Below are 26417 nucleotides of genomic sequence, written 5' to 3' on the forward strand. Positions count from 1 at the left end.
GACTGTAAGAAGGGACAAAGAAGGCCATTATATAATGATAAAGGCATCAATCCACAAGAGGATATAACATTTGTAGATATTTATTACTTACATTAGCAGCACCTAAATATAAGCAAATATTAACATATCTAAAGGGAGAAAGAGCAATACAATAATAGGAGGGGACTTCATTACCCCACTTTCATCAGTGAATAGATTTTCACTTGCCAGAAAACCAATAAGGAAACATTGGTCTTAAATGACATGTTAGACCAGATGGACTTAACGCATTTACAGAACATTCCATCCCAAAGCAGGAGAATACACATTCTTCTCAAGCACACATGGAACATTTCTCCAGGACAGATCATATGTAAGGCCACAAAACAAGTCTTAATAAATTTAGAAGACTGAAATCATATCAAGCATCTTTTCTGACCACAAAAGTATGAAACTACAAATCAGTTCCAAGAAGAAAACTGGAAAATTCACAAATACATGGACATTCAAACATATTGCTCAACAACTGCTGGGTCAAAGAAGAAATCAAAAGAGAAATAAAATACCTGAGACATGAAAATGGAAATAGAGTTGGCCCTCCATATCTGTGGGTTCCATATCCACAGATCCAACCAACCATGGGTCAAAAGATTCAGGAAAAAAAAAAAAAGTACCAGAAAGTTCCAAAAAGCAAAACTTGAATTTGCTACATGTTGGCAGCTATTTACATAGCATTTACATTAGGTAATATAAGTAATCTAGAGATGATTTAAATTATACGGGAAGATGTGCATAGGTTATATTCAAATACTACACCATTATATATAAGGGACTTGAGCATCCGTGGATGTTGGTATCCACTAGGGATCCTGGAACCAATCCAGGATTGGTTTGGGACAGCTATACAGCATACCAAGTCTTATGGGATGCAACAAAAACAGTTTCTAAGAAGGAAGCTCATAACAATAAACACCTGCATTAAGAAACAAGAAAGATCTCAAATAAACAGCCTAACTTCACACCTTAAGGAACTAGAAAAAGAACAAGCTAAGCCCGAAGTTAGTAGAAGGAAGGAAATCTCAAAGAGCAGAAATAAATGAAATGGAGACTAAAAAGACAATAGAAAAGTTCAATGAAACTAATAGCTATTTTTTTTTTTTTTTTGCCCAAAAGATAAATAGACAAACCTTTAGCTAGAATCACCAAGAAAAATAGGGGACTCAAAATCAGAAATGAAAGAGGAGATATTACATTCAATACCACAGAAATACAAAAGAGACTACTATGAAATACTATAATGCCAGCAAAATGGACTAGAATGCCAGCAAAATGGACAACCTAGAAGAAATGGATAAATTGCTAGAAACATACAACCTTCTAATACTGAATCATGAAGAAATAGAAAATTAGACCAATTACTATCAAGGAGATTGAATCAGTAATCAAAAACAACCTGACAAACAAAAATCCAGGACCAGACGGCTTCACTGGTTAATACCAATTCTCAAACTTTTCCAAAAAATAGAAGAGGAAACACTTCCAAACTCATTCCATGAGGCCAGCATTACTCTGATACCAAAACCAGACAAAGGAACTACAAGAAAGAAAATTACAGGCCAATATCTCTGATGAACATAGTTGCAAAAACCCTCAACAAAATATTAGCAAACTGAATTCAATAATACATTAAAGGAATCACACACCACAGTCAAGTGGGATTTATTGGAGGAATGCAAGGATAGTCCAACATCCAGAAAATCAAGATGATACACCACATTAACAAAATGAAGGATAAAAATCATATGATCATCTTGATACAGAAAAAGCATCTGACAAAATTCAACATCTGCTCATGATAAAAACTTTCACAAAAGTGGGTATAGAGGGAACATACCTCAACATCATAAAGGCCATATAGGACAGACCCACAGCTATCACACTCAATGGTGAAAAGCTGAAAGCTTTTCCTCGAAGATCAGGAATAAGACAAGGATGTCACTCTTGCCTTTAGGCAAGAAAAAGAAAAAAGGCATTCAGATAGGAAAGGAATAAGTTAAACTGTCACTATTTGCAGATAACATATTATATATAGGGAACCCTGAAGACCACCAAAAAAGCTGTTAGAATAATAAATTCAGCAAAATTGCAGGATACAAAATCAATATACAAAAATCTGTTGTATCTAATAATCAACTATCAGAAAGAGAAATTAAGGAAACAATCTTATTTATAATTGCATCAAAAAGAATACAATACCTAGGAATGAATTTAACCAAGGAGGTGAAAGACTTGTGCACTGAAAAATTATAAGACACTGATGAAAGAAACTGAAGATATAAATAAATGGAAAGATTTTCTATGCTTATGGATTGGTAGAATTAATATTGTTATAGTGTCCACACTACCCAAAGCAATCTACAGATTCAATGCAATTCCTATCAATTTCCAATGGCATTTTTCACAGAAATAGAACAAACAATCCTCATGTTTGTATGGAACGACAAAGACACTGGACAGCCAAAAAGCAATGTTGAGAAAGAACAAAGCTGGAAGCACCACACTTCCTGATTTCAAACTATATTATGCAGCTATAGTAATCAAAACAGTATGGTATCGGTATAAAAACAGACACACAGATTAATGGAACAGAATAGAGAGCCCAGAAATAAACCTGTGCATATATGGTCAATTTATGACAAAGAAGCCAAGAATATACAATGGGGAAAGGCAATCTCTTAAATAAATGGTGTTGGGGAAACTGGACAGCCACATGCAAAAGAATGAAACTGGATCACTATCTTACACCATACACAAAAATTAACTCAAAATGGATTAAAGTCTTGAACATAAGGCCTGACAACATAAAACTCTTAGACGAAACCATAGGGAGTAAGCTCCTTGACATTGGTCTTGGCAATGTATTTTTGTATGTGACACCAAAAGCAAAGGCAACAAAGCAAATATATACAAGTAAGACTACATCAATCTAAAAAGTTTCCATCAACAAAATGAAAAGGCAACCTATGGAATGGGAGAAATATTTGCAAATCATATATCTGATAATTTGAGTTAATATACAAAATATATAAAGAACTCATACAACTCAATAGAAAAAAAAATCCAATCAAAAAAATGGGCAAACGCTCTGAATAGACATTTTTCCAAAGAAAACGTACATATGGTCAATACGTAAATGAAAAGGTGCTCAGCATCACAAATCAGGGAAATGCAGATCAAAACCACGATGAGATAGCACCTCACACCTGTTAGAATGGCAGCTGTCAAAATGACAAGAAATAACAAGTCTTGGCAAGGATATGGAGAAAAGGTATCCATCGTACACTGTTGGTGGGCATGTAAATTGATGAAGCCATTATGGAAAACACTACAGAGATTCCTCAAAAAGTTAAAAATAGAACTACCATATGTTCCAGCAATTCTACTTCTGTGTATTTATCTGAAGGAAACAAAATCACTATCTTGAAAAGGTATCTGCACCCCAGTGTTCATTACAGCATTATTTACAATAGCTAAGACATGGAAATGACCTAAGTGTCCACTAATACTGGATAAAGAAAATGGCACTGGATAAAGAATATGTGGTACATATGTATACATGTGTATATACATATAAAGAAGAAGGAAATGCTGCCATTTGCAACAACATGGATGGACCTTGAGGACATTTTGCTAAATGAAATAAGAGAAAGACAGATACTGTATGATCTCACATGTTTAATTTTAAAAAAACCACACTGAACTCATAGATACAGAACAATCTGTTGGTTGCCAGAGGGTGGGGGTGGGCAGAATGAAGGTGGTTGAAAGGTATAAAATTCCAGTTACAAGTAAGTCCTGAGGATGTAATATACAGCATGGCGATCATAGTTAACAACACTGTATACTTGGAAGTTGCTAAAAGAATAGGTGTTAAAAGTTCTCAATTAAAAAAAATTGTAACTGTGTGGTGATGGATGTTAACTAAATTACTGTGGTAATCATTTCACAGTATAAACATATATCAAATCATTATGTTGTACACCTAAAACTAATACAAGGTGATAATTATACCTCAAAAAAAGTTGTGAAATATTAAATGTATATTGTTTTAAGATGCTAAATATGTGATAATGTTATGTGGCAACAGAAAAATAAACATATCCCAATCGTAATTTGAGTAAGATTTTAAAACAGAATTTGACAAGCTGATTCTAAAATTTTAGAGAGAAATGGAGAGAAGTAAGAGTAGTCAAAACAGCCTTGGTGGGGGCTTCCCTGGTGGCGCAGTGGTTGAGAGTCCACCTGCCGATGCAGGGGACATGGGTTTGTGTCCCGGTCCGGGAAGATCCCACGTGCCACGGATCGGCTGGGCTCGTGAGCCATGGCCACTGGGCCTGCGCGTCCGGAGTCTGTGCTCCGCAACGGGAGAGGCCACAACAGTGAGAGGCCTGCGTACGGCAAAAAAAAAAAAACAACAGTCTTGGAAAATATGACAAAGTTGTAGGATCCACAATGTACCTGGCTTTAAGATACACTATAACGTCACAGTAATGAAGACAGTATAGTATAAAAATAGGGGACAAATAGAGCAATGGAAAAGAAGAGAGGGTCCAGAAGTAGACCCATATTTAAAACCCAGCTGATTTTCAACAAAGGCATGCAAGCAAGTTCAATGGGGAAAGGAAAGACTTTTCAACAGATGGTGTTGGAAGACTGGATATCTACTTGAGAGGGAAAAGAATCTCAATCCCCACCTCATACTGTAAACAAAAATAACTTCAAGATGGATCACAGACCCAGAGCTTCTAGAAGAAAACACAGGCGAATATGCTCCTGACTTTCGAGTAGGCAAAAATTTTCTTAGACACAGAAAGTAATAAAAGTAATAATAAAATGAAACATTGATAAATTATAATTCATCAGAATAAAAATCTGCTCATCAAAAGACCATTAAGATATATGTATAACTGATTCACTTTGCTGTACACCTGAAACGAACACAACATTGTATTGATAAATCAACTATATTCCAAAAAAAAAAGACCATTAAGAAAAAGAAGTGGGAAGCCACACAGTGGGAGAAAATATCGGCAAAATAAATCTAAGATTTATATCTAGAATATACAAATAACCTTTATAACAATAATAATAAGACAATACCCAGTAATAATAGGAAAGGAACAGTCTTTTCAACAAATGATGCTGAGACACCTGGTCATCCACACACAAAAGGAAATTGGGTCCCTACCTCACATCATACACAAAAATTAAATGGATCAAAGACGTTAAGTGTAAGAGCAGCAACTATAGAACTCTTAGAATGAAACGTAAGTGTCAATCTTTGTGACGCTGGGTTAAGCAGTGGTTTCTTAGACATGACACCAAGAACACAAGCAGGCAAAGGAAAAAAAAATAAACTGGACTTCATCAAAATATTAAAACCTTTTGTACATCAAAGGATGCTATGAAGAAAGTAAAAAAATACTTCCACAGAATAGGATATTTGCACGTCATGTATCTGATAGAGGACTTGTACCTAGAATATATTAAGGATTCTTACAACTCGATAAAAAGACAAAATACCCAGTTAAAAAAATGGGTAAAGGACTTGAAGACAGGTCTCTAAAGAAGATATACAAATGGCCGACAAGCACGTGAAAAGATGCTCAACATCGTTACCATTAGGGAAATGCACATCAAAACCACAATGCGATACTACTTCACACCTACTGGGATGGTTATAATCAAGCATACAGACAACAGCAAGTGTTGGTGAGGATATGGGAAAACTAGAACCCTTGGGTGCTGCTGGCAGGAATGTGAGAGACTGCAGGTGCTACAGAAAGCAGTTTGGAGTCCAAGGAACAGCCAAGAGGCCAGTGGGGCTGCAGCGTAGTGAGCAGAGAAGGAGGCTGGGGCAGTTCGTGTCGAGTCTTTTAGGCTCTTTATTTTTGCAGGTGCAATAAAAAGTCCCCCTGAGGAAGGGAACCAGATACACTGGAGGGGGACTGAGAGGACTTGCCTATGGACTGGGGGATTGGTGGTGTCCACATTTCCATCCTGATCAGCTGGTAGGATGGAGCTGCTGTTTACTGATGGATTGAAGATTGCGAGAACAGGTTTCGTGTGAAAACCTAGGGTTCCGTTTTAACTATGTTTAGTGCTGTGTCAGGGACTAATCTTACTTTTTCCTTTTAATTAAAGAATCTTAAAATTAAAGAGTTTTTGGCAGGGGCTTTTGGCTTTCCACCTGGAGACTACCTTTCCCTGCCTCCCCTTGCAGTATGTGTGGCCCTATGAGTAAATTCTTGCCAATGGAGTGAGAGTGGAAGCGGTATTGTGCTGCTTCCATGCAACAAAAATGACACTTGGAAAGAAAAAGAAATGGGGAGTTTTCAAGCCTCTGGAAGCAAAAATTTTTACAATATATTCTCCTGAATTATAGAACTCAAAAACCCCACTGTTAATAGCTAGCTACAGTTTTAATGGACTGGTTAAAAAGAAGCCCATGTGATTTGATAATATACATTTTGGTTGTAATCCATGATGCTGCTTGGCCAAATAACCTTTGTCACCATGGAGACTGTACAACCTGTGCTTTAGCTTTTTTTTTAAGTACATCAAAGGTTTGTTTCAAATCTGACAAGTTTTGTTCGTTCAAATCTGACAAGTTACATGATGTAGAAAAAGGAGCCAATGGCAAAACACACTGTACAGCTGTGTCCACCCCGTGGATCTCGTGCCCTGGGAAGGTAAGTGGATGGTCTGACTTACCTGCACATGCCACTCACTGCTCCACTTCTGTCCGCAGGTACTGGGTACAGTCTGAGATTTTTTTCAGCTGAGCAAAGTTTAATCTTTCTGAACACATAGGACATGTGCTTTCAGTGTTTAACATGCTGTTTGGAGAGGGAAAGACAGAGTAGATTAAATATTCCTTTACTTTTGGGTTATTGTGATGTGAAAACCAACTATTCCTTTCTACTTCTTAGTACATGTTCATCATGAGACTTAAGAATTAGGAATATTCAGTCTCATGCAAAATCCCCTTTAAAGAAAATGTTCTCAAAGATCACAGAAGGTTCTTCCAAGAAGACAATTTGAGTCTTTAGAGATTTTTAAGAACATGAACACATGAAGAGACCTCACTATAAACGTGGTTGAATAAAAGGCCTATTATTCGATAAATCTGTATGGCTGAGTGAAATGATGCGCACTTACATCTTGAATTCTGAATACAGTGCAGGAAAGTCGCAATGTGGACACACCGTCCAATCATCCTTTAACATATGTCGACCCTGGAAACAGTACATTGAAGAATAAAATTCATCTTTATTTTTAAAACTCCCCCCATTATTCAATTATAATACATGGTTACAGTTAAAAGCCAGACAGACCTCTAAATTATGAAATTATTGATATTTCACATAGGTGGGTAATTAGAAAGAAATGGCATCAAAAGGACTAAAGCCAAATTTATCAGATTCATGTATAAAGAGAATAATCTTCAATATTGTGACACTACCTAGATTTATTTTCCTTTAAAATAAAGCTTACGTTAGCCTAGTGATGAACAAATAATCTGATATTTAAAAATTTTCTAATAATAGGTCTTAATATTAAAGTGTACAATAAAGGCCATCACTTATTAAGTGCTGCAGCATGCCGGGAATTGTACTAAGGCTTCAAACACGTCCTCTCGTCAACCTGCAGTTTACCTCAATAGGCAGGTACTGTTAACTGACGGACCTAGCAAGGTAAAAGCAAATCGCACCAGGTTATGTAACCAGTAAGTGGCAGAAAGACGATCTAAGCCTAGGACCATCTGATCCCCAAGTGTATGCTCTCCTGCCCCACAGTGCCTTCCTGATACTAACTTAGGTTATTATGTGCCTTGAATATAACTTTCAGCTTTGTTGACCATGAAATTGTATGCTAAATGTTGCAGCAAGTTTGAGGGATAAGATTATTTCAGAAGTGAAGAAAGTACTGACACACAGCAAGTATTCAAATGGGCTATAGATATATATGCAAAGAAAGGGAAATGATGATACAGAAACTTACTGTTGCAATGCAATATGGGATGTTATTTTTACATCCAGGACAGAGGAGTTCACACTCTGGGAGAAGAAATTCGCAGAATGGACATGGGGTTGTGGCCTCTTCTGTCTCAGATGTATCGGGTCTCCTGTGAGGAAGAATCACATGAAATGCACCTACTTCTTCACAGTCAGACTCTGAGACTAGAGATACACGCTCCGGCCCACGGAGGAGGGAGAGGAATGAGGACTGCTCAGGCTGGCGTTCCATGGCCACCTCTGGGAGCTGGAGTTCACAGCACATTATGTGGGAGAAAACACGGGTGGGTCTGGCTGTCTCGTGTCTTCCTTGTCACTGGAGTAGTGAGCTTGCTGCTTCTTCTCTGTCTTTCCCTTTGTGTACTGAAGTCGTAAAGGCTGTCCAGAGCTGTGCAGCACAACTTTCTGTGACAATGGCACTGTTCTAATTCTGCGCTCTCCAATATGGTAGCCATGAGCCACATGGAGCTCAGAGCACTTGAAATATGGATAGTGTGAGGAACTAAGTTTTACATTTTATTCACTTTAATTTAAATTTAAATAGCCACATGCAGCCAGCAGATACCGTATTAGACCTCATAGCTAAGAGTACTCTTGCGCGGGGAGAGAATAACCAGCGCCTCTTCAAGCTGGCACCTAGACTGGTGTGGCACGAAACTGGGGGATAATTGTGCTCTAGCTTTTTCTCCCCACCTCACTCTTCCTGATGGCAGGTATGTTGGGTCAGACTGATTTGGTCTGAAGCTACTTAGGCTTATCAGCTTTGAAAAAAAAAAGGGAGTGTTCCGTGTAGCCCCTGTCCAGGTTAGAGTTCCCTGCCATGAGCCCAGCTAACAATAAGTAGTATTTGCTTCCCTTTGCCATTACTGGTGTAGCCATCTCCCTTGGCTGAGATGAGAGAGTTCTGGGTCAAGATTCAGGTACACCTGAGCTCCCTGGTCAAAACGGGACTAACAGGTACCCCAGATGTCATGGCTATGAACAAGTGGTAGTACAGAACTACTACAGGATTGCAGGTAATTTTTCCTCTTGTAAAGATGAGTGCTACTTTCTCCTAGTTTTCCTGTTGAAAACCAGGCTTTCTGAAGTGAGGATATGCCTTATGTGCCTTTGGAGCTACACAGGATTTCGAAATGAAGTCTCTTGGCAGTAGGCGGTATAATTACCAGGTTTCTTACACTGAGAAATACCCACTCTTTGTCTGTGGCAGACACGCTGTTTGCTGCCTCCCTAATAGCCATCTTTCCTTCTTCCTTGCCAAGAGAACTTGGTTTTTACTCAGCAGTATGCTTTTCAGCTAGAGGTAGCCACGCGGCTGAGTAGTGAGATGTAAATGCAAGTCCTGGGGGTGGTGTCCTTCCTAACTAAAAAGGCAAAAGACCTTTTCATCTTTTAATTTCCCTCCTTCTTTCTGCATTGAATGGGGTACATGATGTCACCCCACCATGACAACCACCACTGTGCAGCCATGAGGAGGAAACTTGTGTGCTCTGGATGGTAAAGCCAAAAGGCAGAGGGATCGGTCCTTGGTGACATCGGGACACGGCACCACCAGCCCTGGGCTACGATGCCTTGTGCGTGAGTCACATAAATCAGATAAAGCCGTCGTTGGGTTTCCAGGTGCTGGTAGCTGAGTACAATCCTAATGGCTACCCCCAATCTGTGTTCTTGTTGAGCCCACATAATAGCAGCTACGTTCTGAAAGATACGCTTGTGAAATGCGATTAGATGGTAGAAACAGCCGCCTACCTGACCATTGCCTCGATCTTCTTTTTGTATTTGACATCTATCTTGTTGCGGTACTCGGGCCTCATCAACATGGCTGCAAAGCTGAAGGCAGAGTTCTTCAGGCCAGCCCTGTGACACTCGATCACAGTAGACGTCAGGATCGGCACGATGTCTGCAACGCAAACGGAGGAGCAGAAAGAGCACGTTGCCTCTACTAGCGTGATGCCAGGATTGCACCTCTCTAAATTTGCTTTTTCTGACAAAGAACCAGAAGTGGACTGTTTAATGAGGAAAGGGCACGGCAGTGGAGTCAGGTAACTGCTCACCACAATGTCTTTCCCCTGATTATACTGTGTTTTGCCTGTAACACCAGGACCCACACTCCCTTGAGGTAACCTTTTGCGTGCGTCCTTCCCCGCCTCTGAGAGAGTTTTGCATTTGACAGGACTGCTGATGAATCGGTGGGGAGATTAACAATTTCATGCACTAACCTCTCTGCGTGCACCTGTTTCTTCAGGACAGATACCTAAAAGTCAAATTACTGGCTCAAAGAACGTGACTTTAAAGAACAAATACTCCTAGCACAAATTGTGCAACTGCTTTCTAGAAAGGCCACAACAATGTCCATTCCATCCCACCAGCAGTCATGAGAATGCCTGTCCTATCACACCCGTTGCCAGCATGGTGAACAATTATTTTAGTCTTTTTTATGTAACAAAAAAGAACACATTTAGAGAACAGGGGTTGGTGAATTATGACCCATGAGCTAAATCTGGCCCTCTGTTTCTGTATGGCCCATTTGCTAAGAAAGACTTTTACATTTTTAAACGACTGGAAAAAAAAATCAAAAGGAGAAGAATATTTTGCGACATGTGAAAGGTTTATGAGGTTCAAATTTTAGTGTCCAAAAGAATAAAGTTCTGTTGGAACACAGCCATGCTCATCCATTTATGTATGGGTCACGCCGAAACGGCAGAGTTGAATAGTGGCAACAGAGACCACGTGGCCCACAAAGCCCCGAACATTCGACATCTGACCCTTTACAGCAAACGTTTGTTGACTCCGTCATGGAATGTGACAAAATCTAATCACTGAAAAATGTTATAATGACAAGTCTTTTAGAACACTGGGACCTTTTTCAGAGGCAATGGTCTACAGTGGTTGAGAACACAGAGTCAGACTTACTGGCTGACAGTATGGTCTTGGGCAAGTGTTACCTCACTTCTTTTGCCCCAGTTTGCTTATCTGTAAAATAGGGAAAATAACAATAGGCCATTTGTGTGCAATTTTGAGACTGTTTTCCTTGGAAGGATCTGCCTGAAACTGGGATCTGGGAACTTGGATTTTGGGAGAGTTCCTGCCATTTCCAGAACTGAGAAGAGTGGCTGCCTGTGCCTGACCTTTTTGTACAAACAATAGGGTTTATGCAGAACACCTGCTTTCTGGGAGTCTGAAAATTTGGTACATGCTAAGCAGGGGATGCTGACGTGGCCAGCTCCCCAAGACCACCCCTGGGTACCGAGTCTCTCACAAGCACCCTGGTAGACACCACCTTCCACGTGCTGCCTGGAGGTGCTGAGTGTGTCCAGTGTGACTTTACTGGGGGGGGGAGTGGTGGCAGGGGGGCTGTGGACGCTCGCCCCTGACCTCCGGCCCCCCACCCCCCGCACCTTTCCCCTCTGCCGATTTTGCTTTGTATCCTTTCCCTGTAATAAATCTTAGCTTTAGCACTACTATATGTTGAGTTATGTGAATCCCCCTCGTGAATTTTCACGCCTGGGGGTGGTCTTGGGGACGCGCGCCGGTTACACCACTTCATGGGGTTGCTGTGAGAATTAAATGAGTTACTATGTGTAGAGAAGAGCGGCTGGCAGAGTCCGTGAGGATGATCTTGGCGTGCCACAGTCGGGCAGACATGGGGACAACAGGCTCCTCTCAGTACTCACGTGACGGAAATTTGCTGATGTTGTTGGCCACCCGGATAAGCATACGTGCCCCTTTCATATGATCTCCATTTTTAACGTGAATCTGAAATAAATGATAAAGTTTACTCTTCTTAGAGACTTTGATTAACCCTAATCCATGTTTCATTCACCCAAATAAACAACTCCTTGACTGTGACCCTGAACGGGTGGTCACGGGCTCCTTGCAGCCTTACTTTAATGCCACTTGGGGTTTCTCTCTTACTTATCCTCCTTCCAGCAGCTGCCACCTGGCCCCCTGGCCTCACCCCTACTCTACACTCAGCTTTTCACTTTGCCTGAGACCACTCAACATGAGTTCAAATCCTTGGTCCATCTCTTACTGGCCATTATGGGAGGACTAACAAGTTGTTGTGAGACCTGAAAGCTGAGTTATGAGTTAGGCAGGAGAAAGGATAGGTTGTTATAGGAAGAGGGCGCTGCCTGTGTAAGGGAAGGGGCAACGATGGTTGGAGGGGCCTGAGCTTAGGTAAGTACGAGTGGGATCTGTGATGAAAGGAGGGGGTCCACTTAGGATGACATGAGGCTGGGGAGTCGGCAGGGCCAGACCACAATGTCACTGCTGTCGTCCAGTGAGAGGAGGCGGTCCACAGAGGGCAGGCAGTGGGGATGGAGAGAAGTAGACAGACGAGGAGTCAGAACTGATGATATCTGGTGAGAATGTGAAGGGTGAGTACAGAATAACTCCCAGGCATAACATCCATCCAGTCTAAGCACGTGGATGATGGTATAATTTACTGAGCACTGCAATGTAATTCATAAATACTAACTGAATCTAAAGTCACCCTCCACTGACTCCCTGGCTACCCGGCTCAGCCACCCATGTGCGAAGGCCCCAGGCTGTCCTTCAGCCAAAGCCCCTGCCTCAGCTCTGGGGAGGAAGCATCCATCAAAGCCAAGTCTCCATTTCCCCTGAAATGTGGCTGACTTTCTCCAGTCCTTTGTGTCAAAGAGCGCTGTGACATTTTTACATCAATTCTTATGTGATAAGGTCTAATAGTTTCCCTTTTGATACCACAAGCAGTTAAAAATCTTGAAAATATCTGGTGCTTGAATAAGAGACTAGAGCAGAGGGGAAAAGTCACACGGGTGCTCTTCAGTGGAAGGGGAAGAGGATGTCTGGTCCAGTGGAAGTGATGGGCCAGCTCTTGGGGCCGGAGGAAAAGAAAAAGACTCGAGAACCATCCCTATGGCTTTTAGTGGAAGAAAGCCCTGGTCCTGGAGGGCTTCTTACAGCAATCCCTATTTTTGTTCCCATCTTCCACTAACTTGTTTCTATCCTCCCCTCCACCCCTAAAGGCTGGATTCTGTGCCCCAGCACATTGGCACCAGCACTGATGTCTGAAGCTGAGAAAGTCCTCCCTCCCCCTTTGTATTCCTTTCTGTACGAGAGAAGGGACCCCATGCGGCTCTGAAGGGAAATACACTCCTGGTGGTTGCAAGTTGGAATTCTAAGTTTTCTCTTACAATCAGGACTATAGACCTATGGGGCCTAAAATGGTAGCCACTAGTCACATGTGGCTAGTTAAATAAAAATTAAGATTATATAAAATTTACAGTTCAGTTTATCAGTTGCACTATCTGTATTTCAAGTGCTCCACAGCCAGGCTAGTGGATACAGAACACTTCTAGCACTGCAGAAAGTTCTATTGGGCAGTGCTGTTATGGACCATAATAAGGATCTAAGCCATTCATAACGTGATTGCTGTAACCTAGAAAGCTTCGAAATTGCATAAGCTCTTGTGGTCTGGCCTGAAAACCGACTTAGCATTAATATGGAAAGATGTACTTTGACATAAATGAAAATTTGGAAAAGTATGTAAGTTGGCATCTACCTGTATTTTTACAAAGATATGTGTCTGCATATAACTATGTGTGTGTGTGTGTGTGTGTGTATATATATATATACACACACATATAACATTTATGTAAATTATAAATAGAAGTATTTCAGGTTTGCATGTTCTATTTTGTTTTTATTGAAAATCACCGATTAAAAAATATCAGTGATTTTTATGGACATACATATATTCCTAATGTAAAAAAAGGGTGCACACATTATTTTAGAAATATGGAGGATATATACAACACAGTGTTAACAACTGTTATATCTGGTGATGGATTTAAAGGGGGCAAGTTATTTTTTCATTATACTTTTCTATATTCTCTAAATTTTCTCACTGAATATCTATTTTATATTCAGATGAAAACTAAATAGTATTAAAACACAGTGGAATTGTATAAAATCCACTATCCTAGAATTAATAAACTTAGGAAGCTCTGGTTAAACAAAAATGTTTTCCATAAATCTTTTTTTGACCAAGTAATACACTTATATACTTCAAAATCAAAACAGTATAAAAAGATATACTATATGGAGAAACCTGTTCTCCTTCTTCTCCCCTGACTGGGTTTGGTGCCACGCCTCCTCTGCTCCACGCCTTGATCCCCTTAGGAAACTATGTTTCCTAGGCTTTTTTTAAAAAGTATATTTCTAATTTTATTTGCAGTGAAAACATATATATATATTTCTGCCTTTTGGTACACAAAAGGCAGCATATTGTATAATTATTCTGTATCTTGCTTTTTCGGTTAACGCTACAGAGATCTAGGAAATGGCTCTAATCCAATGGAGAGGTGCCCAGAACGAAAGCCCTTCAGGTGATTAGCACACCTGGCAGACTGTGTCCCAAGTCACTCAAAGGGCCTCACCTTCACTAGTATGTAACTGTGCAGAATCATGAGGTTGGTGGCCATTTCAGAGGGAATTTTGATCTTCTGAGATTTAAGTTCTGCATACATGCTGAAGAGAACGTCATGTGCATTCCGATAGTTTCCTTGAAAATAGGTGGTAAGATGACATTACTGTAAAGGATGAAATCTGAGGACTTTCTATGGGCCACCATTTTACAGGTGGATTTTGTTAATCATCTTATTAAGTTACTAGGTAATAAAGAATGACATTTAATTCCATATTTTCCAAAATTGTATTCCATATTTATGAACATTTAAAAGAATCAGCTTGCAAAAATCAGTGAAGATGTCAGACTAATTCTAATTCTGACTTGTTCAATGAGTATTTACAGAGCATAGACATGAACAGAACCATTCTAGAGATTCTATAAACAGTCCCTGCGTGTTATAAAAGACTAGGTCAATAAGAATACCACATCGTCTTCCACCTTGTAATATGTTTTATATTGTTAAGGCCAAACACCTGGGATGGAAAGAAAGTGTAGTGAAAGTGCAGGGGGGTCTGTGGGCTGGAGAGGTCAGAGAAGCCGTCGTCCAGGAGACAGAACTGTGAGGAGGAGAGGAACTAGCACCAAACATGAGAAGGCTTCAGTGGGGCTGTTCTGTGATGGTGAATGATTTTACTTCCCTGAAGCCCAGAAATGGTCATCCGCCTAGCCTTTTGGGCTCAAAGCAATCCTAGATTAGAAATGGACAGAGAAGGGACTGGAGCTGGCTTCCACTACTTGTTTGAGGAGAAAAGCATGCCTACTGGGGACCTACCTGCAGACTGCTCTTCCCTGGCAATGATGATGGCAGTCCGGGCAGCTTCTCGGTACTGCTTCAGGGCCATGTACAAGCGGAACAGGTACTTGGCATCCTGACATACAAGCCGTTAGAGAAACATCACTTTCTGCATTTGCTAAAGGGAGAAACATCTAAAATTTTGCATTTCTGTTAGAATCACATTCACTTTCCAGTAACTGAGGGTTGAAATTTTTTTTTTTTAAAGAAGATGTTGGGGGTAGGAGTTTATTAATTAATTTATTTTTGCTGTGTTGCGTCTTCGTTTCTGTGCGAGGGCTTTCTCTAGTTGTGGCAAGCGGGGGCCACTCTTCATCACTGTGCACAGGCCTCTCACTATTGCGGCCTCTCTTGTTGTGGAGCACAGGCTCCAGACGCGCAGGCTCAGTAGTTGTGGCTCACGGGCCTAACTGCTCCGCGGCATGTGGGATCCTCCCAGACCAGGGCTCGAACCCGTGTCCCCTGCATTAGCATGCAGATTCTCAACCACTGTGCCACCAGGGAAGCCCAAAATTGTTTTTTTTTTTTAAAGCCAACAAATAAAGAATTATTTATCGGGCTTCCCTGGTGGCGCAGTGGTTGGGGGTCCGCCTCCCGATGCGGGGGGCGCAGGTTCGTGCCCCGGTCCAGGAGGATCCCACGTGCTGCGGAGCGGCTGGGCCTGTTGGCCATGGCCGCTGAGCCTGCGCGTCCGTCCGGAGCCTGTGCTCCACAATGGGAGAGGCCGCAGTGGTGGCAGGCCCGCGTACCGCAAAAAAACAAACAAAAAAAGAATTATTTATCAAGTATTTATTCAGGGTTTAATATGTGCCAGGTAAGTATTCTAAGTATCCTTAGAAGTAGTAACTCGGTTAAATCCTCATACCCTCCCTGGGAGGAAGGTGCGATTTTGTACTAATTTCATTGATGAGAAACTGAAACACAACAGCACCTCTCCAGAGCCAGGATCTGAAGCACAGTGGTCTGGCTTCAGAGTCTGCGTGCTAACCCTAGTCCATAGAGTTCTCTCTCATGTGCTTCAAACGGAAAGGTGCTCTTATACAATGTAGCAACTTCGCAAGATTTCAAAAATTTTTACACCTATATAAATTTCTCTGGCCTATAAAATTTTCTTTGGCCCATTTTCCATTTCTATGTTAACTCTAAACAATTTCACATACTTGATGCTGGTGTGCTGATTATCAGAATAAGTGGACATAAGGTGAGGTGATTCGGCACAGTTTAAGGGCCTGTGCCCTTTGGCAGATTAACTTAGCCTCCCTGGGTCTCAGTGTCTTTATCTGTAAAATACAGAAAATGGACTCAGGGATCAGGATGGCTACAATCCAGCTATGACATTCCAGCACCTTGTATCCAAATCACTTACAACTGACCCTTGAACAATGCTGGGGTTAGGGGACGCCGACCTCCACGCAGTTGAAAATCAGTGTTTAATTTATAGTCACCCTTCGGTATCTGCAGTTCCTCTGTATCCTCGGATTCAATCAACCTGAGATTGGGTAGTACTATAGTATTTACTACTTAAAAAAATCTGTGTAAAAGCGGACCTGTGCAGTTCACACCCGTGTCGTTCAAGGGTCAACTGTACTCGAGTTTCCTTCACAAGCAGATCCCCTTAAAACACCAAAGCAAAAGTGAAAAAAAAGGCTGTAGGGGCATTCTGAAAGGAGTCTGTCCTCCTTAGGACTGAGAGAGGACCAACTTCTGCACAAAATCCAAGAGTCACCTATTTCGAAAACGTGTTCTTAATGATTTATTTCTATTTTATATTTTCAGTGAGCTACTTTTACGGTAAATAGGATTTTTATTAAGTCCCCAAATTTCTGAAATATGAACAAAGTACACTGATTTTTAGCGATTAGTGCTAACTCATGGTTTTAGTAATCATTTTCATAGTTCCTAGAATAAATAAAACTCTATAACATTTGAGAAAAATTGTGGGTGGTGAGGATTGTTACCCAGAAGGGCGTGGCTATATTTCACAGGGGGCAATGCCAATTTCAAAGTGAATGTACACAATATCTAAAATGCAGGGTCCGTCTAGATGACCTAAAGCTGCACCCAGAAAGAAAACTTTTTACATCTATGATGCAAAAGCCATAACAGATAAAAACAGGGCAGAATAAAGTAAAACCATAACTAAGATACTTGAGAATCTCAGTGGCGAAAACACTTTAAGTACCTTAGGCATGCCATCACTCTCCCCCATAAGGTGGTCTATCAGTTGACTGGTCAGCAGTTCATCTTTGGCCTGACCAACCTGTTTAGGAAGAGAAACAAACAATATAAGTCCAGCATCTTAAACTTAGGAAGGGGCGGTTGTGGATGGCGGGGTGGAGGGGGGGAGGACAAATAATCTACTGAGGAGACAAAATTTAAAAATTGTGTAAAAATACCTATAATCAAGTGCCTGAAACATGATGTAAGCTCAGGGTGTGTCTTCATTCATTTGCAGAGTCTCCATTAATAAAAATCCATCCTTAGAAGCTATAGCTTTTCTAAGTTGCCGTATCAAAATACTGTGGTATTGTTTTTTACACACAGAGAGAATGTACTTCTTGGATGTTTCAATAAAAACTTTCTTAAGATAAGTGACTGTGACATGGAGAGAATGCCATCTTGAGCACAGGAACTGGGCCTTATACAACAATATACCTCCAAGTGCCTCATCTCCAGCAGCTCCCTGAGAAAAGGCACTTGCATATGGCTACGTGTAATTTAAAGTAGAAATAAAAGTACGGCCAGAGGGTCCCAGAAGAGGGCAGGCAGCTGGAAATGTGGGGTGCAGTTCTAGAGAGGACTTTGGCCTGGAAATCTGGATTTGAGAGTCATCTCCATAAAGCTCAGACTTAAATCACTGCCGTGTTGATCAGGAAAATTATTTATCAAATTGGAGGACGGAAATGTATTAGATTTAGATAGTAGGAATAGTTACTGACAAGATTAGGCGGCTTAAGAGAAGGCGGCTGAGAAGGAACGTCCGTATTTAGCAAGGATGAGATCAGTGGGGACCTTTTAGAGAAGGTTTACAGAGGGGTGAAGGCAGAAGCTGACTGCAAGGTGAGCAGGCCCCCCACAAAGCTAACCGTCGGATGCTGTACAGACCCATCTTTCCCATCCCTATCGTGGGTTCTCTCAGGTGATGATTCCCAACTAGGGGTCTATTACTGCCCCCCTTCTCCAACACACACACCAAGAAGGTATTTCAGAACTCTGAGGTGTAGAGGATGGGGGTGGGGGTGAGTGAAGCATGAACATTTTAAAGATGTTCTCAAATGATTAAGGGCTATGCCTTCTGGTTGAGAATCAGCAGGTACCAGTGCACAGGTTGTGAGAAAATGCATGTTACAAGTAAAGGTGATTTATTTTTTTCAGGGGAGGGGTTTCAAGGTGGAAAGAAGATAAAGGGATAAAGGAATGGGAAGGAAACTAATATCACCTGCATAGTAGTTTCAATAAATATTGAGTGTCCACAATGTGCTAAACACTCTATAAAGAGATGGGCCTTTGACCTTGAGGAACTACTAATCTGAAGGGGGTTAACTGTAGCAGTAAGTAAGGTTCAGAGTACTTACAGGATTCTAAGGAGGGTGAAATTTCATCCAGAGGACAGTTCAGGAAAACTTTACAGGGAGTGGCGTGTGAAGTGGGTCCTGCATGTTGGGTAGGAGGCAGGGGTGCAGGAGGGAGGGCGTCCTAGGTGTGGGTAACAGCAAGAGCAAAGGAGCAATATCAAGAAATTATTGTTGGGGGGTTTCCCTGGTGGCGCAGTGATTGAGAGTCCGCCTGCCGATGCAGGGGATGTGGGTTCATGCCCCGGTTCGGGAGGATCCCACGTGCCATGGAGCGGCTGGGCCCGTGAGCCATGGCCGCTGAGCCTGCGTGTCCGGAGCCTGTGCTCTGCAACGGGAGAGGCCACAACAGTGAGAGGCCCGCGTACCGCAAAAAAAAAAAAAAAAAAAAAAAAAAAAGAAATTATTGTTGGAGAAACTGGAATCCCAATACATTGTTGCTGGGAATGTAAAGTGGTGTAGCTGCTTTGGGAAACAATTTGGCAGTTCCTCAAAATGTTAAACATAGACTTAACATGTGGCCTAGCAGTTCTGCTCCTAGGTATATACCCAAGAGAAATGAAAACACATGTCCACACAAAAACTTGTACACAAATGTTCACAGCAGCATTATTCATAATAGCCCCAAAGTGGAAACAACCCAAATGTGTATCAACTGATGAATGGATAAATGCAGCGTGTACACATTCAATTAAATATTATTAGGCTTTAAGAGGAATAAAGCACTGATACATGTTACAACACTGCATCTATCTGATGAAACGACTTGTATCCAGAATATATAATACAGTCCTACAAATCAGTAAGAATGAGATGATACAATTAAAAATTAGAAAAAAGATTTGAACAGAACTTCATAAAAGAGGATATTTGAATGGCTAATGAACACATGAAAAAATGCTCACTTTCATTATTCTTTTGAAAAATGAACTAAAACCATACGAGATACCACTGCACATCTATCAGAATAGTTACAATGAAATAGACTGATAAGTGCTGGTGAAGATGGGAAGCAACTACATTCTTTTACATTGTTGATAGAGTGTAACTGGTACAACTACTTTGAAAAAAATGTTTGGCAGTACCTACTATTGCTGAAGATATATATGCTCTGTGACCTAATAATTCTATTCATGGATATATACCCAATAAAACTGAGGGCTTATTTATGTACACAAAAAGACATGAACAGCATTATGGCAACTTTATTCATAATATGCCCAAACTGAGACAACCTAAATGTCCATTAACAGAATAATGGGTAAAGAAACTGTGACAGTCATATGGTGGAATACTACACAGCAATGAATAAGAATGAACTATTGCTACACATGATAACACAGATGCTTTCGCAGACTTAATGTTGAATGAAAGAAATTGGACACAAAAGAGAACATATGTATGGTTTCATTTACATGAAATCCATAAACATGTAAAACCAATCTATAAGAATAGAAGTCAGAATTGTGGTTACCCCTGGTGGGGAACACTGATTGGGAGGCAGCAGTGGGCCTTCTGGGCCCAGCTTGATCTGGATGGGGGTTACACAGGTGTACACAGATTTTATTTGAAAGAAGTAATTGAGTTGCATATTTAAGATTCATGCATTTTACTGTATGCAAGTTACACCTAAAAGAAAATGCAAAGGTTCTTATCTTTTAGAGATAGATTTTGTATCCACAAACAAAATGATATGATTTGCTTTAAAATAATATAGGGAAAGAGGGTGGAGGTATGAATAAAATATGACTGGCCATGTGTGGACAGCTGTTGAAATGAGATGATGGGTATCTGGGGGTTTATTATGCTGTTTGGTCTACTTTTGTAAATGTTTGGAAATTTCCTCAAAAAGTTAAAAAAATAATTAGCATTCATGAAAGTTTCATTCCAGAGTTAACTTACAGTTTCAATTGCCATTTCTATTGCTGCATTGTCTTCTGAGCTTGGACATTTCAGCAAGTGTTTAAGTGCCTGAAATGAGAATTGAATAGAAATTAAAAATTTTCAGACTGCTTTCACATTGGGAAAAACAAAGTTTTCACACAAACAAAGTAATCACAGTTTGTGAAAGTATCTTCATCTTAACCAGGAGCTTGCACAGTGCTGAGTCTTAAAATATATACTTAAAAGGCTGAGTGCAGTTTAAAAAGTGGAAGGATCCAGTTGACCCTTTGAAGCATCTAGTTTTGATTTCAAGTGAAATCAGAATGAAAAATGTGCCCTCTTTAGGTAGGAAGAGTTAATTATTTTCATTCATTTATTCACTCAACAAACATTTACTGACAACTTGCTGCTCTGTATATGAGACTGTGCTAGATGCTATGGAAAATACCAGGCCGTCTCTTTGTATCATGTACAATTTAATTGGAGAGATCTATGTGATGTGATGAAAATATAATTATTATAATCAAATATTTTAAGCCATAGTTGTCTAACTCCTGAACGCCACACCACCACACCTATGAAGACGTTTAAAGTTATAAAAGTTTCAGAGACAAATGGGCAGTATTGCCAGTTGGCTTTATAGGTGGTCTGAAGAAGAAAAGATGATTAGACACGAGGATGATCTTGAAGATAACACAGAGGAAAAGGACTTGAAGATGGACAGGTCTGTGGAAGGTGGGGAAGAGGGCAAAGAGGAACCCAGGTAGAGAACAGGGACAGGAGAAGGCTAGCGGAAGCGTGGGATTCTTCAATGGAAAAAGCTAGATGCCAGATTGGGAAGTTCAGGCTGGTTGGTCAATTGTGGAAATTCTCTTGAGTGCCAGCTAAGGAGTTGAGACTCAGTAACTAAGAGGCCAGAACAGCAAATTGATGGCCTGAAGGCTGAATTCACACACAGACATGTTTCTTTGGCCAGCGAGATGTTATACAAATATCTGGGCCTATATTTTAATATTGACCCAGACTTGTGTTTCTTGTGAAAAAATCCTATGATCTGAGCTAGCAGGCCCAAACTCCTGAATGGCAACACTTTTTTGGAGGTGAGAAACAGCTGTTCCCTTCAGACAAAACACGTCCCGTCCAGCAGTCCCTACCCTGTCACTCAGTAAACGCACAGCCTGACCCTGCAGCTTCACTTGTTTACGTCCCTTGCTTGAACACCGTAACCCCTGCTTTAGGGGCTCTTTGTCAGTCAAAGTTAGTACCATTTGGGGAACAAAATGAAGGATGAGTTATAGACAGAGAAGCTAAAAACGAGGAAAACAGGAAACCATTGCCATAATCTAAAGTGAGGTGACCCAGGTTTGGATTACATGGATGGTAGTTAGAACGAAAAAGAGAGAGCTGTGAGAGAGGTTACGAAGGCAGAATGTGACTGGATGTGGGAGAGAGAGGAAGAGTTTAAGGCTGACTCTGAGATTTCAAATCTGGGTGTCTGGGAGCGTAATATATTTTAAGATATTACTTAAAATAATATCGTTATTTTAATGATTATCATTATTTTAATATCATTATTTATTTTATCTGATCATTCCTGTGGAGTCCAGAGTATGTTTTCTTGGCAAATACTCACTCGTGAATACTGGCCACACAGCAAGAAGAATTTTCCAGCCTGAAAATGTCTTTTTTCTCCTTCGAAATATAAGGCAATGCTTTGATAGTCCTCATTAGTAGTGTCTTCAGAACCTACAACAGCAATTCATTGAGTAAAATAACTGAGCAAAACTTGTTTACCTCTTATTGCTAATCTAAAAATAGGATCTAAAAAGAGGTGATGAAAACCTTTTAACAGCAAATATTATTATTAGTGTCTTTTTCATCACAAAACACATTCACCATAATAACCCCACATATCAACTCTGTTCCATCTTCTTTTTGCTCTAAATAACAATCAGGAGAGGAAGTTATGACGCTTTGAGAGAAGCTGGGTTACGGTTTGACATTACCCTTAGTGACTTTTATCTCTCTTTAAGAGTCTCAATCTTATTTCCTAAAACAAGGAACAATCCAGGATTTCCCTAGGGTTTCAGAACAATCAGGAGCAAAGTTAACCATAATGCAAATGTAATCCATCTCCTTTCTCCAGTGCCCAGTTTAAACAATAGTCTGTATGTATTTGTCAGACAAGGGAGATGATACTCAAATGGACAACAGATGCTATTTAAAGATAACTACTGTTTTTCCTTTTTTTAAAAAATATTTATTTATTTAATTAATTTTTATTTGGCTGCACTGGATCTTAGTTGTGGGATGCGGGCTCTAGCGCCTTGACCAGAGATCAAACCCGGGCCCCCTGCATTGGGTGCGTGGGGTCTTAACCACCAGGGAAGTCCCTTTTCTGTTTTTCTTTTACAGGTTTAAACATATTAAGCACAGAAGACCCCAAAGCTGCTGGAATTCCAATTCATTGTTTATGTTTACCCATGGGAGTTGGAGGCCCAGTAGGGCACCAAAGTATAAGAACAGCTCTGTGTCTCCAGACCAAGGCAGATATGGAGTTTATAAAAGAAGGGAGTAAAGAAAGGTGAAGAAAAGTGTGTTATGTTTTGGGAGTGGGAGGGCATATGTGTGTATATGTGTGTGTGCATGATTTAGGATAAGCCACATCCTTCTGAAATTAGAAAAACTTAAATGCTTTAGTGCAATGATGATTTACAATTGTTAGGACAGAAATGTCATCTGTCATGTTAAACATTAATATTGGTAATGTTGCTTTTATCTGTATTTCCTTTTTTTCTTTAGCTCTTTATTTTCTCCAATTACTTGAATGACTTCCTAAGATATTAGAAGATGCTTTTACCTATTACTTCCCTTGAAGACTGAAACAAAAATTTTCTCATGAATCCCACCAACAATTCTTACAGTCATTTTGTGAATTGTAAAAAAATGAAATAACATAACAGGACAAATATTATAATTCCACTTATAAAAGGTACCACGAGTAGTCAAAATCATAGCGACAGAAAGTCGAACAGTGGTTATGAGGCTGGGAGGTGAGGGGAATGGGAGCTATTGTTTAATGGGTATATAGTTTTAGTTTAGGATGATGACGAAGTTCTGGAGACGGATGTGGTGATAGTTGTACAACAATGCGAATGTACTTAATGCAACCAAACTGTACACTTAAAAATGGTTAAAATGGTAAATTTACATTATGTGTATTTTATAATAAAAAAGGAAAAAAAGAAGAAAAATCACACCACAAATAATGTTATACATGGCCCATGAAGTGAAAAATCTGAAAATTGTTTCAGTAATTTCTAAGAATAATTACAAACATGGGAAGAAAACGTATAAGCCAGTATTCTCAGAACATAAAATTTTCTTTTGTACTTTCAAAATCTTTAAAAACCACATCATATATTCTTTTTTTTTGCGGTACGTGCGCCTCTCACTGTTGTGGCCTCTCCCATTGCGGAGCACAGGCTCCAGACGCACAGGCTCAGCGGCCATGGCTCACAGGCCCAGCTGCTCCGCGGCATGTGGGATCCTCCCAGACCGGGGCACAAACCCGTGTCCCCTGCATCGGCAGACGGACTCCCAACCACTGCGCCACCAGGGAAGCCCCCATATATTCTTAATTTATAACTCAATTAAAAAAATTTATGAAAACATTTACTTTTTCAAAAATCATTCTTCATTTCCTATTACCTTCATCTTGGAACCTTGCTTTACCAGGTTCCTTGAGCAGTAGCAGGATTTGGGAAATCTGGCTTCTCGCAGAAGTCACCCAAAACACCTTAATTTTTGAAAATGGTCTTATAATTCCGTCTCATCTTTAAGGTATAGTAGGGATCTTGAAATCTAACAAGTTACATATAGCTGGTGTGTGTGTCTGTGTATAAATGGTGTGTGTGCATGTCCTTGTGGATATACAAATCTGATCATTAGACCATAAGAGTCAAAGCGTTCCTTTGATAAAGTCTTTAAGAGAAATTAGGGAAAAAAACGATATTTACCAATAATGTCCGCATAGATTTCCATTTTGTTGTGCTGCTGAGCCAGTGTGAAAGCTTCATTATTACATTTGGACATAACAAGAAACTGGATGGCAGACCCGTAGTCACCTAGCTGTAGAAAAAACCTGAAACAAAGTACTTTAATGAACTTGACTCATTTAAAAGAAGTTTGTCATTTACAAAATAAGATATTTTCCAACCTGGAGAAACCACTTAAAAGTAAAAATGTATTCGGTAAACTGCAGTTCTATACCATATGTTTATATTTGGAAAACATACTCTCATATGTTGACTACAACAAACAGCCTTTGAATTTAAACACTTAGATATAATTTAAAAAAAAAAACCCAAAACAGAATAAGTATTCCATTTGAATTGATTTTTTGATAAGAGGAAGTGGGGGCTCTCTTTTAAGGTTCGTTTTTGGAAGTCCAAAAATATTAATGCGTTATGTTACCGGGCTACCATCTTGGCTCCATCCAGGGACTGGGTTTCTCTGACAATACTGACAGCCTTTTCTGGATTGTTGAGGTGGTCCAGGTAGATGCGGATCACGCTGTTCCACTGTTTTGCGTTCTCATAAGCCACAACAGCTTCTTTGTATCTATAAGAGGTACTTATTTCAGACAAACTTTCTTAACACTGTCACATTTGGGGAAAAAAATGTCAATAAATGTTTGGGACACTTTTTTATTGACGGTGGTTGCTTATTTTTCTTGAACTTCTTCATTTTTTATCAGAAAGAATACCAGGAACCATTTCACTAAAATATGTTCTTTTCAGAGGTTTGATAAACTAACAGTAAAATACCAATTTTACTGTTTTCTCATCTGAACCATATATATATACAATTTTTTACATTTTATTGTTTTTGTTAGAGTGGAAAGATTATAATAGTAATACAGGCTTATTTTAGAAAACAGAAAATAAGGAATTTTTCACAATTAGAGACATAGCTTAACAGTGATATATAAAATCATTGTGTGTTGACCTCTAGACGGAGCTCAAGACTTCTGTTCAGTCCCCATGAGCTCTCTAGCTCTTTCCGTTTTAACAAGACACTTAATGCATATCTTTCTTAAGGTTACTTTTCTAAAAGTAGAAGGAAGTAACCTTTCAAAATCTCTTAATACATATTGCTAAATAACTTTCTAAAGACTTTAGAAATTTACAGTCTCATCAGTCATGTAAAACAAGTGCTTTTTGACAATATGGTTATTAGTTTAAAATAAATCTTTTCCCCAATATGATAAGTTAAAATGATATACTGTTTGCTTTAATTTAATTACTGTTAGTGAGATAGAACTTTTTCACGTTTGCATAAAATATAATTTCATAACTGTATTTCTTCCTTGTCTTTAGCCCATTTCCTCCTAGTGCCTTTGAGTTTCTTGTATTAAAGTTCCAGGAAATATTTGTATATTTAGGATACCAACTATCCATTGCTATATTTTAATACTGTTTTGTGGCTTAAACAGTGCAGCCATAGGTATGAACTTCATGTTTCTTCCCTTTTCTTGTCCTCTGCAACTGTAAGTTATCGTCCTTAATAAAATGACTATTGCCTAACTTCATTTTCATGCCATATTATATCAAAATTTCAACTTCTAATATTTAACCCTCAAGTAAAAATGAGAT

General features: G+C 39.8%; 1 protein-coding gene across 1 annotated transcript in view; it reads right to left on the reverse strand.

Moving 5' to 3' along the window:
- The window catches only part of WDR19 (WD repeat domain 19), an 84634-nt gene that overhangs the window by 3322 nt on the left and 54895 nt on the right, over positions 1-26417 (reverse strand). Inside the window, exons 25-36 of the mRNA XM_060012686.1 lie at positions 25237-25383; positions 24780-24904; positions 22394-22506; positions 20779-20847; positions 17487-17564; positions 15284-15380; positions 14480-14604; positions 11732-11813; positions 9807-9957; positions 8044-8167; positions 7201-7277; positions 6754-6878 (exon numbers count right to left, since the gene is read on the reverse strand). Coding sequence (XP_059868669.1) covers positions 6767-6878; positions 7201-7277; positions 8044-8167; positions 9807-9957; positions 11732-11813; positions 14480-14604; positions 15284-15380; positions 17487-17564; positions 20779-20847; positions 22394-22506; positions 24780-24904; positions 25237-25383 — 1300 coding nt within the window. The 3' untranslated portion in view covers positions 6754-6766. The remainder of the gene's footprint in view (positions 1-6753; positions 6879-7200; positions 7278-8043; positions 8168-9806; positions 9958-11731; positions 11814-14479; positions 14605-15283; positions 15381-17486; positions 17565-20778; positions 20848-22393; positions 22507-24779; positions 24905-25236; positions 25384-26417) is intronic.

This window comes from Delphinus delphis, chromosome 5 (genome assembly GCF_949987515.2).
Source record: "Delphinus delphis chromosome 5, mDelDel1.2, whole genome shotgun sequence".
NCBI classification, from domain to species: Eukaryota; Metazoa; Chordata; class Mammalia; order Artiodactyla; family Delphinidae; genus Delphinus; species Delphinus delphis.